Here is a 21448-nt window from a genome sequence, read left to right as displayed (position 1 = left end):
AATATGTAGGCATGGGCCTGTGGGGTTGATTTCCAGACAGACTTTAGCCTGTCTCTGCTTCTGCAAGATGGCAAATAGGGTTTAGGTTTCTTTTGTTCCCTTAATGAAACTGTAAAAAAAAATTCAAATTTTTATTTCACAACCAGGGTCTGCTAAAAAAATCTTTTCTTACTACTAATGATTTGAATGATTGCCATGTTCTATGCATTCGAAGTGAACAGACACCTGAGTTCTTTTGGATCACTATGCCCCCAGGAAACAGTCTATGTACCAGTGCTTTTGACTCAGAGATATTCTTCACTTCTGAATCAATGGGAAGGAGCCACCACTGGACTCTTGCCTATTGAAACACAGGACAATGGTAATCCTCAAAAGCAGGAACCGTGCCCCTAAAATGGTCCCAAATGATCCCAAATGGCCCCCAGCATGAAGCTTCATGCACTGGGACATTTAATAAGGCTTGTTAGAGGAGAGGAGAGCAGCAGTTCCTACACTGGGCGGACATGCCAAGGAGTCACTCAGTTATTGACCCACAGGTGACCGAGGACAGGGCTCTTTTCTTTCTTTGTTTTTTTTCCTTATTTTTTTTTGTTTCTTTTGTAGAAAAGATAAGAGTTTATCTTGTTTAGAAAACACTGTCAAGGGGGACAGAAATCAAGTTTCTAACAGGGGAATCATGTGGTTAGAATAAGAAATTCAGGTTTTCATAAATGCTTAGACATAGGAAAAGGGTCTGGGCAGCAAACAAGATTATCTAAAGAATGACAGAGCTTTCTAACTGTGTATCACAGAACACACCGAGCTGTACCAAGACGGCAATGCCCTTGGCAGTCCAGGCACCCAGGTGGGACCCATGGTAACCAGAGTCCCTGGGCCCAGCATCTGTTTACTGCACCAGGCCACACAAGTTCTATTTTCTGTGTGTGTCTGATATTGCAAGAGACAAATAAAGGCACTTACTGAGTACTTACTGCAAATACTCTTGGGCTATGGAGGCCAACCCCATCTCCAAGCAGCTTTGGGATCTATGGCCAGGTGAAATTGATCAAAATAACATCTGGTACCAAAACAAATCATCAAGCCACACCTCTATCTTCAATAGCCTGTTTTCTCCTCTCTCATCAGCTGTTATTCCAGCCACTGTTATAGAACTTCTGAGTTCCTGATTGGTGGTCATAGATGGCCAACCTTTTTACCACCATCTACAAACTTCCACTGTTTTATCCAAGTAATGCTTGAAATAATCAGCGCTCACTTTGCAGCTTCCAAAACCCTACAAAACTCAGCTACAATTTGCAAACACCTATGAAAGCTCCTTACTTCTATTTCAGTATTTATCAAGTATTTAACATTTACCTTAAGACATATTATTTGACTTTCTTTGTTACACCATTTGGAAATTGAAATTTGTAGGACAATCCACCCTTCGTTAATTTATTCAACAAACTCTTCTGAGTGTCTACGTGTACCAGACACATGATAGACGCTGGGAGTGTCAAGAGAAATTAGTGTACTCCTGGCTGTCAAAAATTTCACCAGTCGAAAACACATAATTAACTCTCAGCTGGGTGAGAGTCAATGCAGATAAGTGTAAAATACCAGGTGTCCCCTAAGGATAAAGAGCCAACCTGCCTGGAGCAGAGGGGCCTGGAACCATCAGATGGAAGTGTTCTCCCTAAGGAGGTACCTGATGTGTGAGCACTGCAAAATTACTTTCCAGAGCATTTTGCAAGCATTATCTCATTTTATTACAACACAAGAAAGAAGTGGCAGGTATCCCTCTGAGATGCTGTCATCATCTACAGGTTGGGTTTGCAAGGTCGGCCCTACAGAGTCTGTAAATTTCTCCCCGGGAGAATTTCATGCCTGCTATTGAAGAAATGCTCAATGAGATTACATGACTTGCAAAAGATCAGGCAACAATTAGTGACTTCTAGTTCCCAGCCAGTGTTATTGTTTTCTTTCTTTCCCACACATCCACAGTATAGCTCATTTCTAGAACATTTGATAGACATGCTCATAATATTCTTAAAGTTGCCTTTATCTTTTATGAAAGTCTTGAGAATTTGTCCCAGAGGCCAGTAGTAAATTACTACCACCTTCATTCCAAGATTTTCCACAGCCTTGGGAAGTTGGTTATTTTATCTCCAATCCTCTTATAAGACGTGTTCCCATCTCTCATTCTCAACTTTCCACTAGCACAGCTTGAAGGCTGTGGCCTTCTCTGGCTGGTCTGTAGCCCAGCATTCTAGTATTGCTCATGTGAGAAATGTGATTCTTATTTTTGGTTTTTGTGGTGGGTCATTGATCTGTGGATGCATAGAAATACATAGTCCTGCCTCACTTTCCTGGGCTATGAGAGGCACAGGATCTGGGCTGTTAGATATGCAGAACAGTAGAACAGAGGCTGATGGCTTTCTGTAGCCATCCTTAAGCCCTGACGGATGGATGGGCTCAGTCTCAGCCAGTAATCTCCCGCTTCCTCACTGAGACCTCATCAGCACACACAGATCTCTCTATCTCTGTTTCTATAGCTAATACAGTTTAAAAAAAAAAAAAAAAACCTCTAGGGTGTCTCAACAATCAGAAATTTTCCTTTTTTGCATTACCAAAAGTTCTAGTTAAATGTTTCCTTGATGACTTAAACCAAAGCACCCTCTTTGTATATATGAAGTAAATGGCATTTGTTGTGGCCTCCAATATCTAGGACCAGGTCCCATGCTTTTTTAAAAAAGCCTCTTTCTTGTACTTCCTTGTACTTGTGAAGGTTCTTCACAGTACAGTGGAAAGAGCAGCAAATTGATAGTTAAGAGACCCGAAGCAGTTCCTAGGTTTGCCATGATTAATAAGCTATGTATCTCGGTGAGTTGATTTTTTTTAAGGAGGTAGACTGTGATCTTGAAGCTTACATCTAGTTCTGAGTTTATGACTCTAAGGTCAAAATACAGTTCTGCCAAGGTGAAAGCTGGGGTGACTGGTACTTGGCAAGGAATAAGAGGTACTTATAAGGTACTTATAAGGAATAAGACGTAATGGTCCCCGGAAGTGCTCTTCCAGCCTGGCGGGGAGTGGGGGTGGGCAAAGTGCCCTGGCTGGCCCTGGGGGTTGGCACTGTGGAAGAACACAGATGGTGCAAGGACATGCCCTGGGTTCCCATTCTGCAGAAGTGCCCGGGGAAAGTTAAAATTCCGGGTGCCTCTGCAGTGCAGTGTGCTCACAGACATTTCCCAGCCTTGGAAGTTATGGCTCAGTGCTGATCCACAGACAGGAGTCCAAAACAGCAGCAGTTCCTCCATCTGAGCCTGAGAAAAGCTCCATAGTTGTTGTTCCCTTACAATCCAAAAAAGCAGACAAGACTTATTTCATTGCTCATACATACCCCCTACCCAGACTCTCAGGATATTGATCCTGCCAATAATATTCTGAGCTTTGATAAAGTTGACTCTACATAAGCAGTGTGATCCAGCCAATCTTTTCAAACTTTGATGTTCACACGAATCAGCAAGAGATCTTGTTAAAAAGCAGATTTTAATTCAGTGGTTTTGGGTTGAAGCCTGAGATTCCTACCAAGTTCCCTGGTGACGACCATGAAGTTATTCTAGGAACATCAGATTCTGAATAGCAAAGATGCAGAAAAATAATTGGACACGGAGAACCCCATGGCTCACTGTTAGTAGAATGCCATAGAAATCATGCTGAGCCTAAATTGCCCATCTTTTGGTGATAACGCCCATCCAACCTGTTTCAAGGTACTGTTTGACAAGCAAAGTGAGTTCACCTAGAGAGTGTGCAAAAACACTGGGGAATGTTTTCCTCCATTTCAGGCAGCTGCTGGACCTCTGACTCTGGTGTGTGCTAGAACCCTGATGTTAGACAAGTGTGCCCTAGGGATCACCAAGTACTCTACTTTAATAAGCCACACAAGGGATATGATATCGTCCTTCTAGGACCACAACTTGAGAAATCTTGTTCATCATGGTAAAGGTGATCTCTTCCCCACAATGTGGAAAATGAAAATACTATGCTACAGAAGAAGGTTGCTCACAAGAAATGTATTCAAGATACTTAGTTCCCCCTAGATAAGTACTTGTCAGATTTTAATATGCACAGAACTCACCTTGGGGAACTTGTTGAAATATAAGTTTCTGATTTCCATCAGTCTGGGGTTAGGCTGAAATCTTGCGTTTCTAACAAGTTCCCAGAGGAGGCTAATGCTGGTCTAAGGATCAAACATTAAGTAGCAAGAATTTCTACCAATAATTCTAAGCCTGAGCTGCACATGAGAGTCATCTTTTAAATACCACAGACATTGGAAACTTTAATCTTCCTCACTGGTTTGGAGTAAGCCTCAGGCTATTTTTTTAAGCACCTAACATGCAGCTGGCTTTCAAACTCCCTGCTACAGGTGGTGCTCAAGGTGCTCGCTGTGGTCAGCTTAGGGTCTGTCTGTTCAGATCTACCCACAGTACAGTGCCATAGGTCTTTGGCTGGCCCACCCACCTCTCATGGTGGAATTTGGGTTCCTACAGAAAGAGGAGGTAGAAGTTGTAATTGGAGACGTGGAACAGCTGAGTATTTTATACAAAGATGGATGTAGTCCCTCCCTAAACATCAGACTGTACAGCTCTCTCTTTTCTAGCTTCTGGATATGATTTTTCCTCATGCTCTGCTTGGCTCTCCGGTAGACACTGACCTGTCTCTTCTTGGTCCCTGGTAGGCAGCAGTGGAGAGCAGCCACTCACAGTGGGCCAGAAGGCAGAGGAAGGCACTGAGGCTGTGCTCCCCAGACACAAGAGTGTGTTCCACATCGAGTGGTCATCTGTTCGGAGGAGGAGCAAAGGTGTGCACTTCCTGATGGGTCCCCAGCTTCCTTGTTCTGATAAAACAAAGACAATGACCTGTACCTACCCTACAGGGTGGTGGGAACACCCATGAGAACAGATTCATTCTCATCAAGCCTGACCGCTGGCCAAGGTCACAGCTTCCTTGTGTCTGGATACACCCTGCCTAAATGGGGGAGCAAGCTGGGCTAGGCAGTGGACATGGGTGGCCATGTGGATGAGTGTGTGAATCACCTGGATCCCATACTCAAAGACCCTAATTCACTTAGGGGCAGCCTGCAGGGGCATCAGGATCCTTTAGAACTTTTCATGAGATTCCAGCTTGCCATTGACTCAAAAACTATCGATGTGGAGAGCTAAAGATGAATAATTCTTTCCCAAGGCAATGACAGGTACACAGAGAGAAAGAGAGGAGAGTGCAGAGGACTTCTATAGACCAGGAGAGGTTCGGGAAGGCTGCCAAAGCTGAGCGGATGAGGTAGCCAGAAACTTGCACTTGGAAGCTGAGGTCAGGTCCTGGCAAATAGGAAGCCTTCTGGAGGACCTGCCCCATCAGCTGGAGACTGAAACAGCTTATGAAGAGGCAGGAGAGAGAGCCAACCCCAGAGAAGGGAGCTGAATTCCTCAGACCCAGACCCACACAGCAGACCAGAGACACTGCAGGGATACAACTGATTCCCAGGCTAGTGCCTCCTCCCAGCATGTGCCTCTCAGAAGACGTGTTAGTGACTTTCTTTCTCCAGCTCATATCATTCATACCAAAAGTCAGCTGAGTCACAGAAATAGGCCTGACTGATTATGGGGAAACCTACACGGCAAAGAGGCATTGCAGTTAACTTCAAGGGCCCCTCAAGCCCAGGAGTGTGCCTCTCTCTGATTGGCTCCCATGATGTGGAGACAGCGTGGTTTGCCTTGGACAGTCAATAATCTCCCTCCTAACACCTCTCACGAGTGCGGGAACAGAGTGCAGCAGGCACGATAAAGCCCATGTAAAGCCCCAGAAGAGGAAGGCGCATGGGAGTTGCGGCAGCAACTCTGTTGCAAGGCAGAAGCCAATTCAGTCTATAAATCCAGCGTAGGCAAAGCCCAGCCAGCTATTCTCACATTTGACCACCAGAGGGAACCCGAGCACCAAGACCAAAAATGTCAGAGCCTGATCTCGCGCAACACGCAAAACACTATTGAAATCTGTCATTCCTGAAAATAAATTATGCATAATAGCAAAAAATGTTTGTGGTTACATTACAAGAGTTTTAAAGATGTAAAGGACATAACAAAATCTGGTTTAAGTAACTACATGTATATTACTTGTCCCGATCCATCCCGCAGTTCGTATTAAAATGCTTAAAATTCAAAGACAAAATAAAAAGATTACAAGGAAAAAGTTCAAATCCCAAATAGCCTGATGGGGACCCAGCCGAGAAGAAGGGTAGCCTAGTTCAAACCCAGAGCCCATATGGCTCAGGAAGAGCATCTTTTTAGCAGCAAAGGACTCCAAGTTTTCTTCTTTGTGCCCCTACAAATTGTCCATGTGGTATAGAAGAATCATCAAGGATCACAGGCAAATCACTGCCCCTCTGGGCTACTGTTTCCTTATCTAAAAAATATAGGGCTTCTTAATGAAGCATCAGTGGAGTCTTGGAACTCTATGTTCTTTGTAAAATGTCCTGTTTCCATATGATATACACACCCAAGTGGGCCCGTGAGCACAGGAAACTGTCACATACAAGGCTCCAGGCCTCCCTGCCTCCACAATGAAATGGGAAATACCAAGTAGCCTAACTCCTGCCAGCTAGGATGCCAAAGTACGGGTTCTAAACTGATGATTCTCTTCTGACTCTAGTGTTTGGAAAAGGTGACAGCCAGGAGAGACAGACCAAAGAACCTTTTCCCTATCCTTACCGGAAGCCCGCTGTGGAGCTGCTGGTGAGTACAGGGGGCCGTCAGACAGCAACCTTCCACATCAGACGGTGAAACTGACATCTGTCCAGAGGCTCTGACAGAGGACAACTTTTCATGAATTCATATTTTCAGAAATGTAATTATGAGATTAAAATGTCTGTTTCTCACAGTTTACTGTGTGAACTTTCCTACTCCTGTTATTTGAGTTATAATCAGGTTTCTTCTGAGCCTTTAGGAAATAAATCATGTCAGTTTTGGAAAACAGAATCTTTACAAGTTCAGTGTCATGCCTTTGTGTTTACGGACTGTTAAATTTTAAAGGCTATTCATGTCAGAGAAAAAACAGTATCTTCTAGAAAAAAATGTAAGTGTAAAAATGTAAGTAATGACTTTTGAAATAATGTGTGCGCAAAAATCTAGAAGCTAAGTGCAATAATGCATCCTGTAATCCCAGGATGCATTTCGACTCAAGAAGTCGAAACAGGAGGACCACAGATTTAAGGCCAGCCTGGGCAACTTAGTGAATTTTAAAAAGGGGGCGGGGGGGCTGTAGACATAACTCAGTGGTGCAGTGCTTCCTTAGCATGAGCATTGTTCTTAGTTGAATCCCCAATATTACAGAGAGAGAGAGAGAGAGAGAGAGAGAGAGAGAGAGAGAGAGAGATAGAAAGAGAGAGAGAGGTGACTGAATGTATTAATTCTATCATTTGACCCTGACCTTTGCAAGCACAACCCTGTGCATGTCTGGGTGCTCATCTACAGAATCAGTATAAAGATGTCATCCTGTTGTGCCTCATGACAGTTGCCAATATCAAATGAGTGATAAAACAAAAGACTCTAATCTATAGAAACAGGCAAATGACTAAATAGCAGTTTAACAAAATACCTAATAAAAATCTTAGCTCGGTCCTAAAGGGACCACGAACAGGACTTCTCAGTGTGAAAGCCACAGAATGTGGAGGACGGATGCCCATCTCTCATCTCTGGACAGGATCTGGACACCATGGAGGAAAGCTCTGAGATAAAGGTGGAAACCACTGTGCCCAGGATGTCTTGGATCCAGAGTTCCATGGCTGCTGGGGGGAAGAGGATCAGCCAAGCCCTCAGCTACATCACAGGAGAGATGAAGGAGTGTGCAGACGGACTTAAAGGTACCATTCCACAATGGCAGGCCTGACCTCACCCCTAGAAACATCTCCTCTGTCACCCCAAGGAAACACACTGCAATAAGGGTTCTCTATAGAGCAGTGTGAGCTCTATTTCTAGGGTCTTCCTGGGAAGCTAGGAATTCTGCTGCTGTAGCAGTCTCTTTGGATATAAAAGCCACATATACCAGTGACAAGCTCTTGTTTTTGAATACAAAAGTCCTTCAGTCCCAAATGTCCCATCCAGGTATTGCAGATAAGCATTTAGTACTGGCTGCCTAAAGACTCTGCTTGGCTAATAGCAAGGTTCAAGTTTTCTGAAAATCAAATCCAGTTCTAGGTTCTTTGTCAGCCCTCTTCTGTGGTGAGCGACAGCAGGGCCCTAAAAACCCAGTTGGAATTGGCAGGGAGATTTCTCACACCCTCCGCCTGTCCCCAGGCCTTGCCCAGGGCCACCCCACACCGGAGCAGTTGCTGACTTTCTGGCCTGTTCCGTTGCAGACAAGTCCCCTGTGTTCCAGTTTCTTGACTGGGTGCTCCGGGGCACATCTCAGGTGATGTTTGTGAACAACCCACTCAGCGGCATCCTCATCATCATCGGCCTCTTTGTCCAGAACCCCTGGTGGGCCATCGCAGGCTGCCTGGGCACCATCATGTCCACCTTGACAGCAGTTTTCCTGAGCCAGGACAAGTAAGTCCCCAAAGGTCGAAGCATGAGGATAAGGGGTCATTTCTTAAGGAGACCATTCTTACCTTTTGCACCCTCTTTCAGCTCAGAAACGCTCAAAACAAGTCACAGGGAACCAAGAGTCACTATTCCTTGATCATTTTTTAACAGACACACTGTCTAGAGAAATGCGACGGGCAGGAGGTCTGAGTCTTTCCTTCCCTCTCCCAGAACCTTGGCTGTTTGAAGGTGTACAGTCAGACTCCAGGGGAGAAAAATCTGACTCTGAAGGAAAATTTAAAAGGGCGTGGAGAAGCCCCACCTCATCACCCGCTTCCTTGTCCCCCAGGTCAGCCATTGCAGCGGGACTCCATGGCTACAATGGGGTCCTCGTGGGGCTGCTGATGGCTGTGTTCTCAGACAAGGGCAACTACTACTGGTGGCTTCTGCTCCCAGTCATCCTCATGTCCATGTCTTGGTAAGTTTGCTTCGGAGGTGAGTTCAGGTCAAAGCCACTGTCCTTCATGTCCTAGGCCTGGGCCTGCCAGTCTATGTACTGTTTTAAAGTAGCATTTGTTTGGCTCACATGTTAGAAATATCCACTGGAGATAATTACTAACACTATACTATGCTAGGACACCTATGCACTGAATCGCATTAGCTACTGTCCTTTTTTTCTTTTTCTTTGAAGATCTAAAAGGGTTTTTGGCCTTACCCTGGCAGAACACAAAGAAACAAACTGAGGCCTGGGTAGGTTAAGATCCGTGGGACAGGATCCTGTCAGTTTCTGGAAATCTCCTCCCTTTACTCCAGGCCTGGGACCCCCTGCCCAGATGGAGACAGTGTCTGTACTAGTCAGAAGTCCCACTTCTCAAAGTACCCAACATCCACATCTTAAAGGAGAAGTTTAATTTGTCTCATAGTCTTAGGGAATTCAGTCCACGGGCAGCTTAATCCGAGGCAGAAGCAGTATGGTGGCAGGGCATGGTGGAGGAAAGCTTCCTACCCAATAGCAAGCAGAGCCCAGAGGGACAGAGAGGAACCAGGGGGAAGAGCACCTTTCCAGGCTGCACCCTGTGAGCTACTTCTAACTGGGCCCCATCTCCTAATATCAAATCATCTATGAATTAATCCACGGGTGAGTAGAGGGCCCCCTTGATACAAGCACCTTCCAAATATGTGAGTTTTATGGGGACATTTTAGATGTAAATCACAACTTCCCAGGGTGGGCTGAGGGCCAGAACCGGGTACCTCGGGGTACCAACATCCTCCCTCACTTCAAAAAACACAGGGCACTATGACCAAGGGTGTAGTGGGCCTGGGCACTCAAAATGCATTAGTTTAGTAACTGAATGACTCCCTCCCCTCTGTCCCTGGTCCTGTCCTCTCTCCTCCTGCCTGAGGATGAAGTTCAGTGAGACTTGTGGGGGTTCCAAAGCTCCTGGTCTTAAAATGTCTCCCGGACAGTCTTCCTGCTGAAGCTAAGCATGAGTACCCACCCTGTCTCTGTGCCCTGTGCAGATAGGAGGCCACCAGTCAAGTGGAGGGGGTGGAGGTGGCAGAGAAGGTGCAGGGCCCCCAGTGCTGCGCCATCCTGTGCCTGCCTGCCAACCTCTCTGCTGATTCTGCCCTCAGCCCCATCCTCTCCAGCGCCCTGAGCACCATCTTCAGCAAGTGGGACCTGCCAGTCTTCACTCTGCCCTTCAACATCGCCGTGACGCTGTTCCTGGCAGCCACGGGTCACTACAACCTCTTCTTCCCCACGACGCTGCTGCAGCCTACATCCTCTGTGCCCAATATCACCTGGTCAGAGATCCAAGTGCCCTTGGTAGGTGTCACGGGAAGAGGAAGGAAGGGCGGTGTCTGCACAAAGTCACTGTTAATTGGCATTTACTTCTGCGCACCAGAAGGTGGTGATTTTAACAGTGACATAGTCCAAGGTGTCTCCACAATATGTCATGAGCTCCCATCCTTGCCTCCTTGAGAGAAGCAAAAGGGCTATTTCTGGTCCTGCTCTGTTACGACACGGAGAAGGAGGATCAGGCCAGGCTGAGACCCACCTGAAGTATACGCAAGGACATTCGTGGGCCAGAGGTGATCTAGTGAGGAGCAAAATCCAGCTCCCAGACTCCTGGTCTGGGTTCTTCGCTTTTTTCTTGAATACTGTGTTCCAGTTTTAGTGATCTGTATGTTCTTTTTCATTTATGTTACCATTTTTGGCTTCAGAAGTCACTGTCACAGCCTCCATGGTGTATTCCAGTCACTCTCTAAGGCTCACTCATGTTTTAAAGCCCCTGCGCTCCTCCACTATGAGATACATATGTAGGACAGAGCTTCTCATGGTGTTCATTTGTCTGTTTTATTCTTAAAGCACTGGGGAGCTAACCCAGAGCCCTCACAGTGAGACGTACCCCAGCTCTATTTTATATTCACTTTTGAGACAGGGTCTGGCTAAATCACCAAGTTGTCCAGGCTGGGCTGCAACTTGAGCTCTTTGCCTCAGCTTGCCAGAGTGCTCCGACTGCAGGCAGGGGCCACCGTGCCCAACCTAACAAGATGTGTCTTTTATTAACAAGTATCCCGAATATAATGCTGACCTCTGGAAGTCTGCCAAGATAATGAATAAGAAGACCCTGAAAGCATTAGATCACTATGGACGCTCTACCCGTCAGCCTGGCTATCAAACCAGGCACAAGTGCTCTGAGCCTCTCTCTCCCTCACTTTATCACCACAGACCTGCCCAGGATTGGAGAAGGAACTTCCAGAAATTCGGAGCCTAGTGTCTCTTAGCATCCCACTGTGTGATTGAAAGAGCTTTGCATTTGCAGGAAGAAGCACCACCATTAGGAAAGAAAGTGCTTGTGTTGGCCCCATCCTTTGTGATCCTTTTGTATACACAAGGACACTCATGGGCCAGAGGTGAGAAGAGGTACATGCTGGTGATTCAGCAACTCAGACTTCCCATTCCTGGTGTTAACCCGGTCGACACATTTTGGAGGCAAAATTCTGTCATTGATGTGCCATGAGCAAGTGTTAGAAATTGCAAGTTTAAGATATTACATTCTTCATGCCACCTTTGCAATTGCAAAAACTGTTTTAGAATTCTATAGGTAGAAATGAAAAACTAAATAAACACTTTAGCATTCCAAAGTTTAGTAGTAGAGGAGTTCCAGTTTTTGGTAGTTCTTCTTTAAGAAATAACTGTCTGGCCAGTTGAACAGATTGGATGATGATTTGTACATTTGTGTATTTGTGACAATTGGAGTCAGAGCTGTGAGCCCCTAAAAAGTATGTGGTGAATAAAAGAGAGAAATTCTCCAACTCCCCAAAACACTGAGTCCCCACCCACAGGCACCTTCGTTCTTGTCACCCATGGAGATGCCCCAGATGCAACCAGGGAGAGATGAAGTCACCAGCACCACTCCCTGTGTGAAGCTCATATCTGTCCGCTCCACCTGCATGAGCAGGCCAAACCACTATGCTGTTCTCTGTCCTGGGTAACGGAAGCCTGAGCCAAAGGGTTACCCCATGGGCCTGTGTACATTCTCCCTGGGAGATTCAGCCCTGAGCTGCAGGTTCTCCATTCCTGACAGCTCCCCCCAGGAACAGACTCCTTCCAGAGACCTCAGACTGTAGCCATGGTTTACACAACTCACCCCGGTACTGGCCCAAGGAGAGATGAAGCCAGTGCATGTCAACAGGGCCCACAGCCATATCCCTGGAGCACATACTCCCAAAGGCTCAAGGGCCCTTCAACAAACCCTCTGAGATTCAGGACCCAGTCCCAGTGGCTATTAGCCCACAACATGGGGCTTTTCCCCATTTCCATGTGCCAGTGACCACAAAATATCAGAGTACCTCAAATGCTCTGTGCTCCCAGTCTCCACAGAAGCCTGAGATCCACAGAGGACTGAGGCAGGCAGGAGACCTCCAGGTTTATCAGCAAAAGAGCAGGTGCTGGCCACACTGCCTCCTCCAGCCCCTTCCTGGGATCCAGGTCCAGCTGCTTGCCAGACAAGATGGGCGTCGCCATACCCAGACTTGCTGTACTTGGAAATACATGAGACCCATTTGTCCCTCTCATATTTAACCACTCTCTGTCTCTTTTTCTTTGTATCATATGAGAGTTTTGGCTGAAAATGTTTTACTGCTCTCATGAAAAGCAGCCCTAATGGGACAAGTTTTCAGTTTCTCCTCTGGGGGGTAAGTGCCTCTCACTCATATCTACAGATAAGGAAAACTCGGTATCTTCACCTCACTAAGAGCTCTAATAAAATGAGAAGCACCTATTTCTTTTCCAGTTAGCAAACTTTAACAGAAATGTCTTCAAAATCTGTGGCAAAGTATTGTGTGGAGGGTTTGGCACCGAATTTTGGGGGCTAAAGTTCAAACGGTCTCTTTTGCCTTCCTAACAAGCATGTGACCCTGTCGTACCTGCAGCTTTTGAGGGCCATCCCTGTCGGAGTCGGTCAAGTGTACAGCTGCGATAATCCCTGGACCGGAGGCATTTTCCTCGTAGCTCTGTTCATATCTTCACCTCTGATTTGCTTGCACGCAGCAATTGGATCCACCGTAGGGATGTTAGCAGGTCTGTGTCATCGCTTTTCCTTATTAATGGGCTGAAGGGATGTAGTGCCTGGCCAACTCCAAAGAAAACAAGGAAGTATGTCTTCAATGCTGCACCTGCAAAGTCCCTGAAACTCTCCCTCCTCCCATGGCACCCGATTCTCCACTTTTGGTGCTGATATAGTCATGCTGCTCTGAACTACAGCTGTCCTCAAGAAAGACTTTGGCATTTGCACATTTATATAAATCCAAGGTTTGCTTAAGCTTAGTTCCAGATGTATTTATATTTTAAGTATCCTTTCCAGTGACAAGGATTGGTTCTCCGAAGAACTCTGTGTGTGTGTGTGTGTGTGTGTGTGTGTGTGTGTGTGTGTGTGTAAGGGAGGGAGGGACATCTTCTGGACTATTTCTTTTCAACTCCATAACTGCTTAGCCATTAGTATTCAGATGACTCTGTGACAATCTGTTCCCGTTAGATGTATTTCCACTATATAAAATCAGGAGCCCTCTTTTTTATAAGTAGCTTGGAGAAAGCTTATTCTGGGCTTTGAGGCCTATGGTAGGTGTTTCAGCAACCATATGAGCCCTGTAAGACCTTGTACTCACCACTGACACCTGCCTGTCCCCCAGCTCTCAGCATCGCCACGCCCTTTGACTCCATCTACTTCGGCCTGTGTGGCTTCAACAGCACCCTGGCGTGCATCGCCATCGGAGGCATGTTCTACGTCATCACCTGGCAGACGCACCTCCTGGCCATCGCCTGCGGTAGGTGCTGTTCCACAGTGCCCTGTGAAGCCCCAAAGAGGCCTGCAACTGTCCCCACAAAGAAAACTCCTAGGACAATCGTGCCCCCAAAAAGATAAATGGGAGAAATTATTCATTGTATGGAAGGGCTTGTAGTTAGAACTCTCCTCAGGGGTTATTTTGTGAACTGTCTTCACTGTGTACGCAATGTCCCACCCCATGGAGATTTCTTTAGGTGGCAGCGGTTTCTCATGGCTGTCTCTGTGATGGCTGCTTTCCTGGGGGTGATTGGAGTGTACAGAGCAACTCTGAGGCAATCCACGCTGAATACGGAATTAGACAACATGTACCCTACACACTGATAAAGCTCAGACATCCAAACCCTGACCATAAGGCCCTTCCGGTGATTCCTCTTGGGTACACTTTTGTTCAGAATCCTAGGATATTAGATTGATTTTTTAAAATTTGGCACAATTATATAATTTAACCCTTTGAATATCCTTCATTTCTAAATGTCAATATAAATGAAAACCAAGTAAAACTCCTTTTAACCAAGATATTTAAAACAGAAATTCCACTTCAGCACCACAGACTCTAAAACATTATCTACATAACTTTTTAAAAAATTATTTACAGTAAAAAATTTTCTCGGAGCTGGGGATTTAGCTCAGCAGCATAAGCGCCTGTCTTGCAAGCAGGCAGTCACGAGTTTGGTCCCTGGTACCGATAAAAAGGAAAAAGACAAAAAAAAAAATTTCCCAATTAATTCTTTGCTAGGGAATACGTTCTGGATCTGATACGGCCATATATTATATTCTTAAGGTAATCTGTAGATATTTTTCAATTTTATGACAGTCACTACAAACATGGAAAAAATAAACTTTAAACTAGAAGTGAAGGAAAGAGTTGTCTGGGTTCAGAGTTTCAGAGGTTTTAGTCCATGGTCACCTGGCTCCATCGAATAAGGCCTGTGGCAAGGCAGAACCATGGCGGAAGGGCATGGCAGGGGAAAGGTGCTCACCTCGTAGCAGACAGGACACAGAAAGCAGGAAGCAGCCCGAGAGGATTGCTCTCAGGGTATCAGGCATCAGGTGTGTTCCCCAAGGTTATACCCACGTCCCACACCCTTCAACTCGGCCCACCTCCTGCTCTCATCACCATCACAAGGCCATCAGAATATGACCTCATCAAAGGATTAATTCACCTGACTCCTTGTTAGGACCCCTTGTTATTCTTTTGCTTCCTTAAAGCCATTAACTGGCAACCAAGCCTTTAACACATGAGTTTCGGAAGATACTTCAAATCCAAAACCATAGCGATATTTTTATTGCACTTTGAGAAAGAGAAAAATATATGTCACAAAAGAGGGCCAGGACTAGGGTGAGACAAGTTACCCAACTCAGATGCAAAATTTAAGGGGGATTTCACCGTCAGGGCTGTCAGAGTCAGGCGATGACTCTGACGTGTCCCTGCTGTTGAGATGAGAGTCCCTTAAACTGTGTATCTCAGCTGCCTCCCTCACCTCCCCTAGTTCATCTTTATCAGAGAAGTTAAATAACCCAGCCACCCATGGCAGAACTTACTCAGGGGGTTCTAAACCAGGATAATTTCTTCCTTTCTCAGGGACTTTCAGCAGTGTATTTCAAATTTTTATTTCCCACACCTAGGGAAGAAGTTTTGTGGGAGTCTGGTGAGGAGAGGTTGGAGGTCCCATGAAATGCCCTACAATGCACAGCATAACCGCACATCAAAGGTTGTCAATGGTGTCATGCTGTGAGCTTGGTACATGGCCTCTCATTTAATACCCGTTGCAACCTACACAGTTTCCTATTTCACAGATGGGAAACTGAGGTTGAAGGGAGCGAAAATCAAACTGCCCAAAGGCCGACCTGTAAGCACATCAGGCTGTAGAAGCCTTTGCTCTTAGTAAGACCTCATGCTCCTTCCTGAAGCCAGTGCTTTCCCTGGAGTCCAGAACTGTCAGCCCATTCCACAGTCACACAGCTAGCAACAGACAGGCCAGTGAGAAAGAAGATTTCTTCCTGCCTTGTGTGTCCTCCAGAACAGATGGCTTTCCCTGAAGTCCGGACAGGCTGTTCCTCCTGTTCGTGGCTCTTCTGTCATCTTGCCTCTCTCCTCATTCTGCAGGCCTTGCAATCACATTAGAACACAGAGATTTTCAAAGATTTCCTGTTGGTTACAGATCAAATCTGATAAAATAATAGTGGGGTCAGGGGGCATGAGAATAAATCTTTTGCCTCTGGACCCTAGGATAAAGGATGAATTGGATGGAATTGGGCTCAGCCCAGACCACTCCAGGAGCCTCCATTCTTCACAGGCCAGCCCCTGAGACGCCCTCAAGCCGTCCCCTGGTTCCCCTGTATTCTGGGGACTAGTGGTGTTTATCCACCCCCTTTCAAACCTCAACTCTGGGAAGTTAAAAAAGAGGTTAAAGTACACTGTGGTTAAGAGCCCGCTCCTGGAACCAGACTGCTGGAGCTCTGCCACTTGTCACCCATGTAAACCTTGGCAAGTCACTTGAACTCTCAGTGCCTGATACCAAGTGTCCACTGCATAGTACTACTGTTAGGATCAAATCCAGTAATTCATGAAAGCATGGAAACAATGCCTGACACCCGAGGCATCCCCAGGGGAAGTTGACCTTGTGACCCACAATCACACAATGCATACTAATAAATGAGGATGCAGCTGACACAAAGGATGGCACAGGCTCGTGGTCCCTTGGAGAGAGATCAGCTGGCTGGTGGGACCCATGAAACTGTTGGCTGCCCCATGTCCCACTGATATCATTCATCCTTTAACCTCTTCTCCCCTTCCTACCTCTAGGGTAAGAGGGGCTTGTCTAACTCAGAGACAGGCAGAACAGTCGCTGCATTTAGCCCCTCTGAGCCTATTTTCTCATCTATGAAATAAAAGCAGTATGGTGCTTACACTATAGGAATGCCGAAGGATATGGTTGGCACAGCTGCTAGCTGGGCACACAGCAGCTCTCTAATAAAGGTGAGCTGTTGTTAATAGCCTAGGGACAATTGGGTTGCTTGCTGCTGAGAAATTAAGGGTTCAGAAAAGAGACCCAATTACATTGACCCATTTCATTGCTTTTCCCCTCTTGCCAGCGTTTGGCAATTCCCAGGGATCAGCTCAGCCCTGCCCACTCCACAGAGCCTAGAAGACAAGGCAGTGGGCATATTTGGTTTCCCTGGAGCTTACAGAGTGCTGCTGCTCCCTGGAAACCCATATTATGTTAATACTTTGTGATGAAATATTCCAGCAGGGAGTTCTGGGACTCACTTGCCTTTGCTGTATAGTAAAATTTTCATTTATGGTTTATGCTGTTAAATGTTCCTTTACTGGAATGCAAGGTGGTGAGACCCAAGAGACCTGTAACAGCTAAATTCTGGCCCTTTTTAACAAAGTTCATCTGCTGTTTTAGCTGTACCTGAATTCGGATGGAATTTAATACTGCTGACGGTGCCAAGCAATAGAAACGTAACTCTTTTTTTTTTAAAAATTTGATAGTATTGTAGCATAAAATTAATGAAGAGAGAATACATAAACAAAGCTTGAGAGACTGTTAAGTAGTTACTGGACTATTTATTGTTGGTTCTCTTTCCAGCCCTGTTTGCAGCCTACCTGGGCTCTGCTCTGGCCAACATGCTGTCCGTGGTGAGTCAACAGGGGTACAAATGTGTTCACAAGCCCCTTTGGCTTCCCCAGCCCTGTGTAAAACTCCTCCTCCTGGAGTCTTTCCCAACTCACACTCCTTGTTGCAAATCACATTGCACACCTCAGCTCTGCTGACAGAAGGAGCTCATCTCCAAAGTTTAAATGGTATCTGGGAGTCAATCAGATCCACTGCCAATGGCCAGTGGAGATTTTTCTAGAAGAACAATTTGAAGAACATTATCTTGTAAATTCAAACTCTTAGACAAGCAAACCTTATATGAACAGCCAGGGAAAGCCCTATTGATCCCGTGATTGTACTCACAAATCCATGCTCCTCCTCTAGTGGGAATGGGGTAGTTTGGATTTAGGAAGATATTTCCTAAGCAGAAAAATTATTTTTCCTGATACTATCCTGTCTCCTTCAATGGACTAAGTCCCTCCTCTGGGCTCCATCACATTTTGTACACACTCGCCTATGACCCTTGATGCTCTATATTGTGACCGGTCTAGTACTCATCAGTCCTCTTCCAACTTCAGTCCACATGCTCCTCCAGAACAGCAGCCTATCATGTTCTCATCTCCACCTCTAGAACTGATGTAGAATATAGTAAGTGCTCAAAAAGTAATGAATGATTGAAACCCTAACAGTGAGCCTCCACAACAGGGAATATTAGAGCAGGGACTGAACAGCCAACCAACAGAAACACAGAGAAGGACAAGAGAAGGCAACATGGCCTAGGGATCTTGTTGTCACTTTAGGCCTTGTCAACTCTTCTGACCCCATTCATTCCCCCAATCAATCAATCAAGAAATATATGTCATGTGATTTCCTTAAAGAAGTAGAATAGTTAGAAACAGGAAATTTACTCTTGATCATAGCTGTCTCTGAGCCTAAGTTTAGAGAAGGCAGAAGATTATTATATTCCAGCATTTTTCAAAACAAAATCAAATTACTTTCGTGTGACTTTTATGTTTAAGGCACTATGCTGACCACTGTCATGAATACAAAACAGTGCAGGCTACTAATTTACCTAAATGGACTTTCCATCTCACCAAGCAACAGAACAGAAAAGTGTTGAACTACATTTCTGAGACCATCCAAGCCCTCCTTAGCAGCACAACTCGGGGCACTCTTGCTTTCTCACTGGCACATGTATGTGCAGCCTGCAGGCTTCTCAAATGCTGCCATTGGCTTGATAATAATGACCACATCCTGAGAACATTCACTGAGTATTTTGTATTCACTAAGCATCAAGTTTTTGAGTGAATATTGTTATTCCTGGTTTGCTAGTAAGAAACGAGGTCTCTAAAGAGTAAATGATTTTAATAAGGTGATGAGTGCCGAGATTTGAACATACTTCTGTGGAACTCCCATATTTCTTCTGTGGGACTTCGGGGAATGCTTTCTGAAACACTTCACGCAGTCTTAGCAGGACACTGGAAAGATCCATTGAGTGGCTCACATCACTCATGGGAATTCCTTAGAGCACTGTCCTCAGTCTTCCCCCAAGTGCCATCTTACAGAGCCATCTCTGGCCGTTCATCTGACCAGCATCATTACTCCCTGGTATTATCTAAGGTTTTACACTTCACAATAAAATAGTGTGTTAGGTAGAGGGGGCATTTGATCTGCCTCATAGTTAAATTTGGGGCTCTTTTGAGTGTAAGGCCTCCACAAAACCCCTCTCAAATGAAGAGGAAGAATACTAAAATGTCTCCACGCATCTCAAAGATTAAAAAACAAGTTAACATCATAAGAAAGAGATGCTTGAGAAGAGAAGCAGCTGCTCTTTACTTCCAGCTGCCTGGGGCAAAGATGCCAGTCCTCTGCCTCTCTGCACACATCGGCTCGTTTCCCGGTGTCTCTCTGTGAACACGGCCACTCTCATTGATGGTTCTTCAGACCTTACAGTCCAGGAACTCTATGGATACAGTCTTTGTGCCTTTAGTCCAAATTAGCAGAATGAACTGTGACCAAGAAAAAAGTCTGGAGCTATGAAACGGCTTCCAAAAACACTCCTCCAGTGGGCGCTTTTGGGAAAAGATATGGAATGGCCATACTTCTGGAATCAGAAGTGTGGCCAGCCCGGATTCCCCAAGACACACATAAAGGTGTAGGAATCTTACTGGCTCTTCAGTGGCTGCATTCTGAACAGTTATGTGCTCATCTGTTACAGCACAGACTAACCACAACTAGCATGATTCTATACTGATTTCAGTTAGGCCTTATCTTTATCAATGCCCACAGTGCATGACTTTAGGTGATCGGTAAGGGCTAAACAGGCACTAGCATCTGAAGTAACTGAGGATTCTCTTGTGTCCCTCCCTCCCTTCAGTTTGGATTACCAACCTGTACCTGGCCCTTCTGCCTCTCAGCACTCACCTTCCTGCTCCTGACAACCAACAACCCTGCCATCTACAAGCTCCCGCTCAGCAAAGTCACCTACCCAGAGGCCAATCGTGTCTACTACCTGTCACAGGAGAAGAACAGAAGGGCATCAACCGTCACAAAATACCAGGCTTATGATGTCTCCTAAGTTGTCCTTTCCAAAGCATGTCACTGTAAATGCAGACTTCAGCGGGCTGTCTGCATCCCCAGGCTAAAGGCCAGCTAACCTCCCCTCTGTATCTTCTGTGATTCTGCCCCCAAGCACAGGGAAATGTATGTGTGATCAGCATTTGGGAAGCTCTCTAAGATAATTTAGTTCAGACTGGACTCCCATAGCTGGCTCCATGAGAGCCCCCCTATGATAGAAACTCTTCCTGTTCTGCAAAAGAATCTTCATTCCTAAGGAAATGTCATGGAGAAAAGGACAGAAATGGGTAATACTTGTGCAATCTCACTCATTAATATAGCAAAGCACAGTGCTGGGAAATGTTCATGAGCCTGGAAGGCAAGAGGACTGGCCCCACCCACCTCTGCCACTAATAGGTCCCAAAAGTCTTAGCCAGACTTCCCCCATCTCAGTCTCGACTTCTTATTGACAGGAATTTCTTTATGACAGGGTGGGATTTAGGTCCCTTCTACCTCAGAAGTGTTGGTTCTTCTCTGTCTCTTGTAACCTGCTTAACAGCATAACCAGAAAGAAATTACCCAGGGTTGAGTGACAGAAGGAAGTGTCACCTCCAGAAAGGGCAGGAAAGAGTTGATTATCTCTGGATTCTTATTTTGGGGTCATGAGAGATGATCTCCAGACTGGGGTTAGGGATCAAAATCTACCAAAAATGACTCTATGCCCTCCTTTGCATAACTGAAATGTTTTCACAAATGTCATAATGGGAAAACTGATCTTTTCAGCATTATAATCATATTATAAACAAATGTCTTTCTTTTTATAACATTCATAATTATACTCTCATTAAACTCTTTAGATTTGACATTTGGTATCAGGGTTTTCTTAAAATGGTTCCCACCTACACATTCATATATTGCCCACCTGAAAGGTTTTCCACAGTCCAGCATGTATCTGGAAAGAGATTAGCATGGGTAAAAAATTATCAGAGGAGCAGGCAGGCATGACAGCACACACTTATAACCCCAGCACTCTGGCAGGCTGAGGCAGGAGGATCGCACATTCAAACCCAGCCCAAGCCACTTATCTATTTACTAAGACCTTGCCTCAAAATAGAAAATATAAAGAGCTGGTAATGTAGCTCAGGGTGAAACCCTTAATTCAATCCCCAGGACTGGAAAAAAAAGAACCCTCTGGGTTATATATATCCTCTGCTTACAAAGCAAGTTACACAAAAATTACTGTAGAGGTTGCTTTCTATTGTTGACAACCCACGTCACTTTTTAGTGACATGGAAAGGCTAAAGGCCACTAAACTCACCTTGCCTGGCCAGTGACTCTTCTTCCTTAATCTCTCTGGAGACAGCTCCTATTAAGCCTATGC

At 45.5% G+C, this 21448-nt stretch overlaps 1 protein-coding gene across 5 annotated transcripts in view; it reads left to right on the top strand.

Moving 5' to 3' along the window:
* The window catches only part of Slc14a2 (solute carrier family 14 member 2), a 420990-nt gene extending 400065 nt beyond the window's left edge, over window positions 1–20925 (top strand). For 4 of the 5 annotated variants that reach the window (XM_063231749.1, XM_063231750.1, XM_063231751.1 and 1 more), the window contains 10 exons: window positions 4718–4840; window positions 6685–6767; window positions 7735–7894; window positions 8390–8579; window positions 8905–9033; window positions 10191–10383; window positions 12996–13143; window positions 13752–13886; window positions 17503–17552; window positions 19889–20925. In XM_063231749.1, the coding sequence (XP_063087819.1) occupies window positions 4718–4840; window positions 6685–6767; window positions 7735–7894; window positions 8390–8579; window positions 8905–9033; window positions 10191–10383; window positions 12996–13143; window positions 13752–13886; window positions 17503–17552; window positions 19889–20089 (1412 nt within the window). In that variant the 3' untranslated portion in view covers window positions 20090–20925. The remainder of the gene's footprint in view (window positions 1–4717; window positions 4841–6684; window positions 6768–7734; window positions 7895–8389; window positions 8580–8904; window positions 9034–10190; window positions 10384–12995; window positions 13144–13751; window positions 13887–17502; window positions 17553–19888) is intronic. The other variant, XM_063231754.1, reaches the window with a different exon arrangement.
* Window positions 20926–21448: the final 523 nt, after the last annotated feature.

The sequence above is a fragment of the Cavia porcellus genome, unplaced genomic scaffold (genome assembly GCF_034190915.1).
Source record: "Cavia porcellus strain 051 isolate PalLab524CR breed Dunkin Hartley unplaced genomic scaffold, mCavPor4.1 scaffold_20, whole genome shotgun sequence".
NCBI classification, from domain to species: Eukaryota; Metazoa; Chordata; class Mammalia; order Rodentia; family Caviidae; genus Cavia; species Cavia porcellus.
The sequence above is the reverse complement of the archived record's forward strand: the minus strand, read 5'-3'. Positions and strand labels throughout refer to the sequence as shown.